The sequence below is a fragment of the Theobroma cacao genome, chromosome 3 (assembly GCF_053813885.1).
Source record: "Theobroma cacao isolate CCN51 chromosome 3, ASM5381388v1, whole genome shotgun sequence".
In the NCBI taxonomy this organism is placed as follows: domain Eukaryota; kingdom Viridiplantae; phylum Streptophyta; class Magnoliopsida; order Malvales; family Malvaceae; genus Theobroma; species Theobroma cacao.
Genome location: NC_142641.1, coordinates 40,591,666 through 40,602,783, shown reverse-complemented (window position 1 = coordinate 40,602,783; position 11,118 = coordinate 40,591,666). Strand labels below are relative to the sequence as shown.

General features: G+C 31.3%; 3 protein-coding genes across 9 annotated transcripts; all 3 read left to right on the top strand.

Annotated features, from left to right (window-relative positions):
* Positions 1 to 1,334: 1,334 nt before the first annotated feature.
* On the top strand, positions 1,335 to 2,308 carry LOC18605816 (protein yippee-like At4g27740). Of its 4 annotated transcripts, none has more exons than XM_007039064.3 (3): positions 1,335 to 1,486; positions 1,594 to 1,713; positions 1,816 to 2,308. In XM_007039064.3, the coding sequence occupies exons 2-3, from the start codon at positions 1,624 to 1,626 to the stop codon at positions 2,038 to 2,040; spliced, it is 315 nt and encodes a 104-aa protein (XP_007039126.1). In that variant the 5' UTR covers positions 1,335 to 1,486; positions 1,594 to 1,623; the 3' UTR covers positions 2,041 to 2,308. The 4 variants fall into 4 exon arrangements, with proteins under 4 accessions (XP_007039126.1, XP_007039129.1, XP_007039128.1 ...); XM_007039067.3 differs by having other exon boundaries at positions 1,336 to 1,486; positions 1,598 to 1,713; XM_007039066.3 differs by having other exon boundaries at positions 1,362 to 1,490; positions 1,598 to 1,713.
* Positions 2,309 to 6,696: 4,388 nt separating this feature from the next.
* LOC18605814 (protein yippee-like At4g27740) lies at positions 6,697 to 7,522 on the top strand. Its single transcript, XM_018116859.2, has 2 exons — positions 6,697 to 7,007; positions 7,096 to 7,522. The coding sequence occupies exons 1-2, from the start codon at positions 6,924 to 6,926 to the stop codon at positions 7,318 to 7,320; spliced, it is 309 nt and encodes a 102-aa protein (XP_017972348.2). The 5' UTR covers positions 6,697 to 6,923; the 3' UTR covers positions 7,321 to 7,522.
* A 1,698-nt stretch (positions 7,523 to 9,220) lies between these two features.
* LOC18605813 (Yippee family putative zinc-binding protein) lies at positions 9,221 to 10,989 on the top strand. Of its 4 annotated transcripts, none has more exons than XM_007039061.3 (3): positions 9,221 to 9,374; positions 10,039 to 10,166; positions 10,556 to 10,989. In XM_007039061.3, the coding sequence occupies exons 2-3, from the start codon at positions 10,074 to 10,076 to the stop codon at positions 10,781 to 10,783; spliced, it is 321 nt and encodes a 106-aa protein (XP_007039123.3). In that variant the 5' UTR covers positions 9,221 to 9,374; positions 10,039 to 10,073; the 3' UTR covers positions 10,784 to 10,989. The 4 variants fall into 4 exon arrangements, with proteins under 4 accessions (XP_007039123.3, XP_017973385.2, XP_017973387.2 ...); XM_018117896.2 differs by having other exon boundaries at positions 9,228 to 9,369; XM_018117898.2 differs by lacking the exon at positions 9,221 to 9,374 and adding an exon at positions 9,416 to 9,870.
* Positions 10,990 to 11,118: the final 129 nt, after the last annotated feature.

Here is an 11,118-nt window from a genome sequence, read left to right as displayed (position 1 = left end):
TTTTTGAATAGTTTCAGAACTTATTTAAATATTATATCAGAATTTTATAAAATTTTGTGACTGCTTTGAATTAAATCTTGATTCTCGTGATTTAAGAAGAGAAAATATAAACTCAAATTTCAATATTAAAGCAAAAATAAAATTTCTAACAACAAAAGAAACTATGGATACAACATGTCAATTTCTCCATACATAATGCTTTAAAAATTCTTAAACTATTTTAAAAAATTAAAAAATTTTATTTTTTTATTATATTCAATTAAATTGTTATTTTTTATTTTTTTATCAAGTAAATCTTTAAAAATAAAAGTAACAGTTGATTAATTGTTATTAATTAAAATATCACTCATGATTTTATACCACATGATTTTAATGCGGTTTTGACATAAAAAGTAAAAATACCAAGTAATTGTGTCATCATACCACATTATTATCCACTATAACATGTTAATATGTCACGTTAACACCATATGACACAAATAATAAATTATATTTTGATTAATAATAATTAATTATGATAATCTATTTAATCTAAAATAAAAAATATAAAATTTTGATTAAATATAATAAAATAATAAATAATTATTTAAATAAATATTACACCAAAATAATATTCCTATTACTTCCTTCAATTTCTAATTAGCCTTTCTCTTAGTAACAAAGGAGAACATCTGAATCATTAACACGATTATCTTCACATCCCCTCACTAGCTCACATGCAACAAAAATATATTAATAGTTAAATTGATTATAGAATAATCATGTCTAAATTTCAATTTAAAAATAAATGCCAATCTTCTTATGTAAAAGAAGTAGGTGAAATAATCAGAGAGAGCGTTAAATTAATATTGATAGACCAAACAATCAAATGAGAAAGAAAATTTTACCAATGACATAAGAACTAATAAATTTTCTTTCATTGTCCAATTATTTAATTTTATTTCACGTCGTCGTTAATAGATTTTCAGGAATTTTTTATTATTCAAAATTTTTGTTGAATTTGTTCACATCTGCAAAATTAAAAGAAATTGTTATAGTAAAAAACCTGTAGGTAAAAATATAATGTTACCGACAGAGGTTTTCCGAATAAGGAATATTGGTAGGAAATGTTTTATTGTCTTACAGTGCAACAAGCTACCTGCTCTTTGCTCTTTGGCCAATGACTACTTGCTCCATTGTCATGGGCTACTTACTCCTTTTGGAAGCCTTTTGCAATAGACTTAGAGCCAAACGGGACCGTATTAGCCTAAATGTCATCAAAAAAGAATCTTTCTTTATCCTTAGCCTTTAGTATTTTCCCTGGTAATAACTTAGCATCGAAGGTTGATGATGACTAGCTAACCACTCATCTCTACCTTTCCAATAACATATCATCTAGTCAAACGTTGAAAACTTGAAATTTAGCCAAACCTTCTTGTATTTAAGAACCCCAGACCCAGCATGATTGTTATCTCTTATCCTCAGAAGCAGAACTAGGATCATCTTTGTGCGTATGTTGATTAATTTACTTAATTTTCTTCTTGCACCATACTTTATATTCTTTGCAAGTTAACTTTCAGGATTGTTGCCTTGTATCTGTCCCTTGGTTCTTAGCTAGCTTTACGAGGGTCTTCAGTGGACGAAATGGAATCCGGTGGTCTAGCATTCTACAGCTGCAGAAACTGCCGAAATCCCCTTGCCCTCGGCGATGATCTTGTTTCTAAAAATTATATAGTTAGAACTAATAGCCCTGAGTTCTTTTTTCTTTTTTTGGTCTGAATTAGTGCCTAATTTTTATCATTTTTTCTTTCACCTTCGTTGACTTGGTTGTGATAGGCAAAATCAGGGAAGGCTTATATGTTTCTGCATGCAATGAACATTGTTCTGGGGCCAAAGCAGGACAGGCAATTGATAACTGGTCTTTATACCACTGCTGATATCTATTGCAGCAAGTGTGGTGAAGAACTGGGCTGGAAATATGTGCAAGCCTATGACTTGAAAAACAGGTTCAAGGAAGGGAAGTTTATTCTCGAAAAACTTAAGATGGTCGAAGAACACTAGATCTTACCAGTGATCCCCCTTTATGGAAAGAATAAGGAAATAAGCATGATGATCTCAGATTGGAAACCATTCCTTATACATGAAAACTGGAAATCTATGTTTCAGTTTTATGAGATGGGATTTAAATTTCATCACTGGTAAAGTAAAAGCTATGTTAAAAAAGCTTTACTTTCCTTTTGTTAATTTGGGATTTGCTGTTGGTACTATTGCTATGGCTCTTTTCTACTAAATTTCTAGTAATAATCTTCATTCCTATGACTGGAAAATAGATGGAAGCTCCAGGATCTAATTAAAACAGGATTAATTTTGGTTTTATTTGTGTGCATCTTGAGTCGAAATTGAGTTCAATTCCAAAGGATGATTTGAATCACGTGTCACCTAATACGGCAGTTGGGTTGTATATTTTTCCTGGTCATGTTTCGTTGTTGATACTGATAATGATGTAAATAAGAAAAGTAATTAAGTACATTATAAATTCATATATAAAAAAAAGTTTAATAATTTAAAAAGTTATTGAATTATCTACAAAAATTTAAATAAATTATTATTTTTTAGTATGTTCAGTTAAGCTCATTCATTTAGTCAAATAAATTTTTATAATTAACAATAAATTAATTATCATTAATCAAATTTTTTAAATCAAATTATTGACTTATCATAATAAAACATTACTATTTATCATAACAAATCAACATCTAATGTCAACATGATAAATGTCATCTTGATTAAAAATAATTAATCAATTCTTAATTAGAAAATTTATTTAATTTAAAATAAAAATAAAAAATTTTAATTTAACATAATAATAACAATAATTTTTTGTTTATTTTTTTAAATAGTTCTAGAATTTCTTTAAATATTATATTGAAAAAATGTATAATTATCTTTAATAAAATTAGAGAATGCAATATTGCAATAATCTACGAAAAAAAATCTCAAATCCCTTTTTTTTTTTGAAAGGATGAAATTTCATTAAGTGAACTGGCATGGGGGGTGCCAGAAACAGAGCAGATGGGGCCTTGAGCATAGCTTCAAGTTCACATCTGTGCAAAACCCCTATGTACAAACAGAGCAACGGAATCACACCCCGGAACTTATAGCATGTTTGGTTGGGAGAATGGTTTATTTTCAAGAAATTTTGATTCTTTGGTTTGGTTGAAAAATGATATAAGGAATAGTCATTTCATAGAAATGACTATTATCCAAAATCTTTTAAAATCAAATAATAGTTAATACCACCCTCTCCCATGGTATTAACTATTCTATAATTGAGAAATAAATTCAAAAATTAATAAAGATAAAAATATCCCTTACAAGTTTGAAAAATCACAACTTCATTTATATAAAATATTATTTTTCTCTCTCTCCTCTTTCTCTCACTTGATTCCAACTTTTAATAAAATATTAATATTAAATTATAAGTAAAATATTAATATTTAAATTATCAATTATTAATAAAATAAATTATAAATTATTCCTATTTAAAAACAAAATAAATTAAAAATAAATAAACATAATATCATTTAAATTATATAAACAATATTAATAATTAAATCATCAATTATTAATATTTTAAATAAATTACCAATTATTAATATTTAAAAAATAAAATAAAATAAAATAAAAAATAATCATAATAATATTTAAATTAAATAAAAATATTAATATTTAAATTATCTATTATTAATATTTTAAATAAATAATCAATTATTAAATTTCAAAAATAAAATAAAATAAAATAATTGATCATAATAATATTTAAATTAAATAAAATATTAATATTTTAAAATATAAATAATTAAATTATAAATAAAATATTAATATTGAAATTATCAATTATTAATATTTAAAAAAAATAAAATTTAATCATAATAATATTTAAATTAAATAAAATATTAATATTTAAATTATTAATTATTAATATTTTAATTAAATTTTAGATTATTAATATTTAAAAAATCTAATAAAAATAAAATATCATATAAATAATAAAGAATGTTTTTATCTTTTTATTTCTTTTTTATTTTAAAATTATTATTATCAATTAAATACTACAATAAATTATAATAATTATTCCTATCCTATTACCTTTATCATACTAAATTAAATAATAATTATTTTATTTTATTTTCATCTCATTTTATTTTTACATAATAATTATTTTATTTTATTTTTATTTATTTCGCCAACCAAACGTACGATTATAATTACTCATGACAAGTGAAAGAAAACAAAAACTATCAGCCAAGTTCACGCGGTGGAAAGTGAAAGCAAGTCTGAATTCCGCCAAATAAAAAACGCACACTCCCCTGTCATAGACCTGCAGGTACCGCATCATCACAAACAAAAATTTACAGAACTTAAAGGGGTGATGCTCCTGGTCAGCATTAACCACAATAGAACAGAGGGCCCCTGAGTGCGAAAGAAGCATAAATACTCCAATAAATGGTCACCAGAAAAGTGTCGGGCAGGGAAGGCACATGAGAGGAGTAAGGGCAGTGGGAAGCGGGGAAATCTCAATAAAGCAGTGGTAGAAAGAGCAAAACAATCCAACAGCAGCCATAAAGCGCCATCATTAGAGTAAGGTGGAAAAATTAACCTGTCGAAGGACCCCAGCTTTGGCGAGACCATCGCCTTCTTTGATGGCGAGCAGCTCGGCATAGTTTGAATCTTCGATGCCAATATGGTGGGAGAAAATGCCTTTGATGAAGCCCTCATGATCGCGAATGACACCTCCTTTCCCCGCTGATCCGGGCCTGCGTAAGGATCCAAGGCAGATCCGTCAGCGTAGAGTTTTAATGTCCCTGCTGGGAGTCTTAACCAACAGGTGGTCTGTCATATAATGTTTTCCTTTTCGGTGCCTAGTATTTTGTTGGGATTGGTGAGAGAGAGTGAATGTGAAAATGTTCTAGAGGCCATTTCCCCTTGCACCTGTAAGCAAGTCTTACAAGAATAATGTCATGGAGAAGATTGCAGTCGGGGTTTTTTCCATGAAAAACAATTTCACTGCAACTCAGCCATAGGGACCATAGAATAATCATATTCCTGATATCAGAGGAGCAGGAAGTTGAATTTCCGTGTTGCCGAGCGGAGAAGAAACTGAAGCCATTTCCCGAGGCAACCCATGTGATCCCCCAGAGTTTGCAATTGAGCATTCACAATTTCCAAGTGAAGAAAAGGTGGAGAGGGGGTTTCAAGATCATTACCGCAGAAGGCAAACGGGAAAGTCTTGTTTGTCCCTTTCCCCGACCCCAATGCTGAACCGAAAGAGGAGAAACAGATACAAGCTGCCTGCTACAGCTGACCCTATGACTGGCCTCCCATCTTTTTTGTCGACTCTACCATTTTTGCCACCTAATGCCCCCTTTGATCTGCATCTTTTTCTCAACTATAAAAAGAAGCACTCAAGATAAAAGAGGACACGAGAAATCTACAACCAAAACTCAAAAAGAAAAAGGAAACAACCAATATCACCACTCACTTCCACCACAACCCAAAACCATCCCAAAAACCCCATTGCCTATCCGAAAACTACAACCAAATTCACCCACATAAATACCAAAAATCCAAAAAAACAAAGACACAACCCCTTGGCCTACAATAACACTAAAAACCCACCATCTGTTATAAACTCATAAAAAGGAAAAAAAAAACAATAACAAAGAAACACACACCGAGCACAATTAGAAAGCCAAAAAAGCGGCGAAAACCACAAAACAAAACCAAAATTTGTGAAAAGAAGGAAGAGAAGGAAAGAAATTGCAACAGTTTTGAAACCTTTTAGATTCAAGAAACCCCCGGAACAAGAATTACCAAAAATTAGCGAGGCCATCTTCCTAAGAATTAAACTAAGGCAACAAAAACCAAATCAAATGCATCCAAATTCAATAATCAAGAAAGGAGCCAGAAGCCAACTATACGAACAACACAATAGATAAAAAAAAATAATATAAGCTGATACTTACTAAATAGTATGGAGACAATGGTATCAATCCTTAAACCTGCCTTTTGTTTGCAATCTATATATCCTGTCAAATTATAGATAACTTAAGAAAGTAAATAATAATCCCAAGAAGTTAACAAAATTCAACAGAGAAAATACACAAAATTGAACATGAGTCTGAGACAACAAACGGGAGCATGGCAGCATTGAGCTGCGTCGGCGAAATTCCAATTGAGCTACTTCGGTTTTAGGGTCACATAACTGGTTTTTAGTATTTTTGGATGAAATGCTCGTTCGTTCATTCAGTAATTCCTTAGTTGTCATCTTATTTTAGCCGATCTCAATACCGGTATTTTTTTAATTTCTGACCGGTGGAAGGGTTTCTAACCAGTGATAGGGTTTGAATCGGTTTCAGGGTTCCCAAAACCCTGATTTCAAAACCAAAAAAATTAAAAACACCTACAACAAAAGAAAATGAAATCTGAAATTCCCTTTCACAATTTTCTGAAATACCAACAAGAAAAAAGAGATCTGAAATAATGTACTAATTAATGTGAAAAATCTTTCCTTCACAAATTCTTTTAGTTTTTTACCATGCAACAGAGGTAACATACCCTAGCAAATAGATTAAAATTACTATTGTAATTTTCTGTAAATTTACCAAAAAGTAATGGTATGAAATGTTCTCCTCTAGTAATGAGTTACTTGCGCAACGGATGATGACAAGCCAACCATTCGTTTTCTCCATCTTCAGTATTATTAATTTGCTAGATTACTTGAATCCGGTCTGCCCTTCTTGTGATTTAACCAGCCAGAGCCAGGCCCACCGTGATTGTTTCTTATCTTCAAAAGCCGAATTGGGAGCATCTTTTCATGTACGTTGATTTATCCCATTTTCAGTTAAATTTTTGGGGTTGCCTTCCACTTTCAGCAGGAGAAAATGGAGTTTGGTGGATTGTACAGCTGCAGGAACTGTCTAAACCCCCTTGCCCTCGGCGATGATCTTGTTTCTAAAAATTTCAAGGTGACTGTATAACCTTTTGATTTCTTTCCTTTTTCTTCTCCTGAATCATTAGCATCTTTTCATGTATTTGGTTGTGAACTTGTGACAGGCAAAATCAGGGCAAGCTTATATGTTCATTCATGCAATGAATGTTGTTTTGGGGCCAAAGTACGACAAGCACCTCTTAACTGGTCTTCACACTATTGCAGATATTCATTGCAGCAAGTGTGGGGAAGCAGTGGGCTGGAAATATGTTCAAGCCTTTGACTTAAAACAGAGGTACAAAGAAGGCAAGTTCGTTTTGGAAACACTCAAGATGATCGAGCAATACTAGCTCACTAGTAACCCCACCCCCCATCCTAGAACAGGTATGGAAATAAAGCAATATCTCAACTTGTGTACTGTATTTTTACTTTCCTTTATGAAAATTGGAATCTGTGTTGCAATCTTATGAGATTTGCCATTGATGCTATGTGTATCTCCTTTTCTCCCCTAAATGGAAGCTCCGGAAAACAACAGGGCTAATTCTGATTTCATTTCTTTGCATCTTTGATTCTTGAGTGGAAACGAGTTCAATTTGAAAGGATGGCCGATTCATGTGTCATCCCTGGTGGTTGGCTTTGTGCGTTGAATATCCTTCCTATTTATATATGGTTTCGTTTTCTGATGACGAAGTAAAATTTGTGTTAGAATCAAGTATGCAATGATCCCATAAATGGAAAGCGTTATGATCCGAGTTCAGGAGTTTTGTGCAAATCTCAGCCCATCTTACCCAAATATATACCATCTTTGGATAAAAATCTTATGTAGCACAATACAATGCTTATGGGGAAGATCTAGTACCAATTAAACTTTTGACCTTCACCAGAATTTTACTATACCATTTACAAGCAGATAATATTCTTAGCAATTAGACTAAAAAGTTTTTTGGATCCCTATACGGTACAGAACTACAATACATATGCAATTAAATGAGTTTATCATTTATTTTCATTTTTATAAAATTTACAAATCTCAAATTATGTCCAATTTCGTATGGCCTTAAACTCAGTCTCCATTAATTAAGTAAAACCTACAAAATAACAAAAGTGAAAGCAAAAAAAAAGAAGAATAAAGAGATTTTGAAAAATAAAATGCTTTGTATTTCTATGCAGTGTGCTAGACATGAAGAGAAGGGAGTTATTAATAAATTGATGACCCCTTGTTAGATAAGACTAGATTATAAGATAGGGAAAAAATATGATAAAATAAAAGAGATAATGAAAAGAGATTTAATTTGAAGATGTAATATTCAAATTAAATTCAAATATTAATCTAGTCTAATAAATTTAGATCTAAACCTAAATATACATTAACAAATCCAAAATTCAAATAGATTACATCACGTGGGTTGAGTCTGGGCTATTTAGCTTGCTTGGGTTGTAGCTTGTTTGAACTCTTGAGCCATGATGTAAATGATATGGCAAAAATAATTAGTAGGAATATGTCACATGTATAAAAAGATGCTACATAATTTTTCTTGTTTTTTTCCAATTGTTTTATTTTAAAATAAAAAAAATTAATTATTAAAATAAAAATTTCTTATAAAAAAGATATTTTTTCCATTTTTTTTACTTTTAAAATTAAAAGTTTTTTTTAAATGAAATCCTGTGATACTTGTAGATAAGTGACACATTCTTGTTATTACTTTTTGTCACATAATCAATTTAATTATTACCTTTAATCAAAAATGTAAATTGTTCATCGTAGTTCGAATAGTAAATGTGTAACTAATCCTAAAATTTAAGACATAACTATAGCATACTGCGATTATTTACTTACCTTTGGTATTGCCTGCATAGTTTACACATTTGTGAACAGTTTTATGATATATCGATATTAGTATATATAGTAAAATAAATATAAATATAAATATTTTAAATATTAAAAGTTATTTAAATAAAAAAATTTACCCGCGTCGGCAAAATTCTAGTAGAAATATTAAAGAAACAAAAGATAAAAACAAAGCAGTAGAAGATTGACTTTGGAAAGACTTAGAGGAGGAAAACGTAAATTTCCTCGAAGGATTGCCTTAACTTCACGCGCCTCTGTCACTTCTGAACGTCACGAAGGATGTTTGAGCTACAAGCAAGGGGAAGCGGACCCCACTTTAAACAACGACAACGCAATCGCCTTAGCCAGTTGGAATTGACTTGACAAGAGCATATCACGCTCTACTTTCGGCGCGTGTGTGACCTACTACCCCTTTCTTTAAACAATAAACGGTTTCATCGTGGCTTAAGAATACTGCAGCGAACAAGAAAAATCCTCTCTTTTTAATTTCTCTAATCTCTTTTCTCAAGAACCTTTCTTCTTCAATGAATACCAGCTCCCACTCTCAAAGGTCAGGTCAGTGATGGAAGAAATTTCATTATTCACGTTAATTGTAATTAATTAATTTTTAATCCTCTCAAGATTCTTATATCTAGTTTTCACACTCAAGCAAAGAATTTGGACATTATCAGATTTTCAAAATCAAGAAAAAAAAAGGGAAAGAAAGAGCCTTCTTTTCTTTAGGCCAATGACTTGATGTTTTGATTTTACAGCTCACATCCTCATCCATTCCAATTATAATAATCAATTAGTCAATTGGATTTCTTCTCTTATTTTATTTGCTTTTTTCTTTCTTTTTACTTCAAACTTTTTCTTGAAATGGGTTAATTATTAATGTCCCTGTTGCTAATATTAATAGTTAATACCAATCCTGTCTTTGTCACGCCCATTTGTTTAATCAAAACTTCTAGTATCTTATATGGAATCTTTGCTCTCCTTGTAATCCACGTTGGGTTAATCTTGCACGCAAATACCTTAATTTATTTCCCAATCCTTTATTGCAGTGTTTTAGGTGAAGAGTTTCATCTTCTCTTCTCTTTTTTTTTTTTTTGGTTCATGTTTTGATAGCAGAGACTGGTACAGTAAATTGGGTTTTTTTTTTTCCTTCCCTGGCTTTAACTTGGTTAGCTGCTTTCTGCTTGTGATTTGATAGTCCTGTTTTCTGCGTTTGTTTGGTCAGCACCGAGGGTGTTTGAGCCTGAAAGTTGTTGATCAATGGCTGAATCCTTCGGTCCACGATTGTACAGCTGCTCGAATTGTCGAAATCATGTTTCTCTCCACGATGATATAATTTCCAAGTCTTTTCAGGTAGAGCACTAAGATCCTGAAATCGTCTTTTGTATGTGGTAGTTTTTAGACTTTTAAATCCGGCCTGGATGTTTCTGCTTATGATCATTGGATTATAAAGACTTCATGCATAATGAAAATTATGATCATTGGGTTAGAAACACTCATAAATAATTTTGAAGTGTTTTTCTTGAAATTAATGATCTGACTGATCAAGTAATATTGGAAGTTTTGCTTTTGTTTATTTATTCTTTGACCATAATTTGTGTATATCTAGTGAAATGTGAACAGAATTAGGAAAAACTGCATTCATTGTATCAACGATGAATTGAAGTAAACTCAGTTTTGACTGTGATAAATGATCTTAGGAGACTTCCGTCCAACATTGTTTTCCATTATTTTGTTCTTAGGGAAGAAATGGCCGTGCATTTTTGTTCTCCCACGCAATGAATGTTGTTGTAGGACCAAAAGAAGACAGGCATCTGTTAACTGGTCTTCACACCGTTGCCGATGTCTATTGTGCTGATTGCCGTGAGGTCTTAGGTTGGAAGTATGAGCGAGCCTATGAGGTATCACAGAAGTACAAGGAAGGGAAATTTATACTTGAGAAGGCAAAGATTGTTAAGGAGAACTGGTAGCACCTGCACCATGTCAGGGTTCTCGTTCCATTTATTCCTGTGTTGATGTAATTGTATCAATGCTTCACATTGATCTTGTACAGAAACTTGTCACCCGTTTGGAAATTTGTCATTGTTTCCCACTCTGCATTCTTTACATTGCGCAGCGTCCACAGAATGCAAGATGGATTGACCATTCCCATATTAATAAATTGCGGTATTGTCAACTACTCTCTACGACATCTCATTGTGTACTATGGATTCAGCATTGTGTAAATACCTGTGGTTAAAATTGTTTGAAGAATCTGAGACATTGTTACTTTTTTCCATCCCTGTGATATTTTGGCTATTGCACA

Excerpts from the sequence above, each read along its gene's own strand:
- LOC18605816 (XM_007039064.3), top strand. The coding sequence starts at position 1,624 with ATGGAATCCGGTGGTCTAGCATTCTACAGCTGCAGAAACTGCCGAAAT. Across the intron at positions 1,714-1,815 it reads TTGTTTCTAAAAATTATATA|GCAAAATCAGGGAAGGCTTA; the intron begins GTTAGAACTAAT and ends TGGTTGTGATAG.
- LOC18605814 (XM_018116859.2), top strand. The coding sequence starts at position 6,924 with ATGGAGTTTGGTGGATTGTACAGCTGCAGGAACTGTCTAAACCCCCTT. Across the intron at positions 7,008-7,095 it reads TTGTTTCTAAAAATTTCAAG|GCAAAATCAGGGCAAGCTTA; the intron begins GTGACTGTATAA and ends AACTTGTGACAG.
- LOC18605813 (XM_007039061.3), top strand. The coding sequence starts at position 10,074 with ATGGCTGAATCCTTCGGTCCACGATTGTACAGCTGCTCGAATTGTCGA. Across the intron at positions 10,167-10,555 it reads TAATTTCCAAGTCTTTTCAG|GGAAGAAATGGCCGTGCATT; the intron begins GTAGAGCACTAA and ends TTTTGTTCTTAG.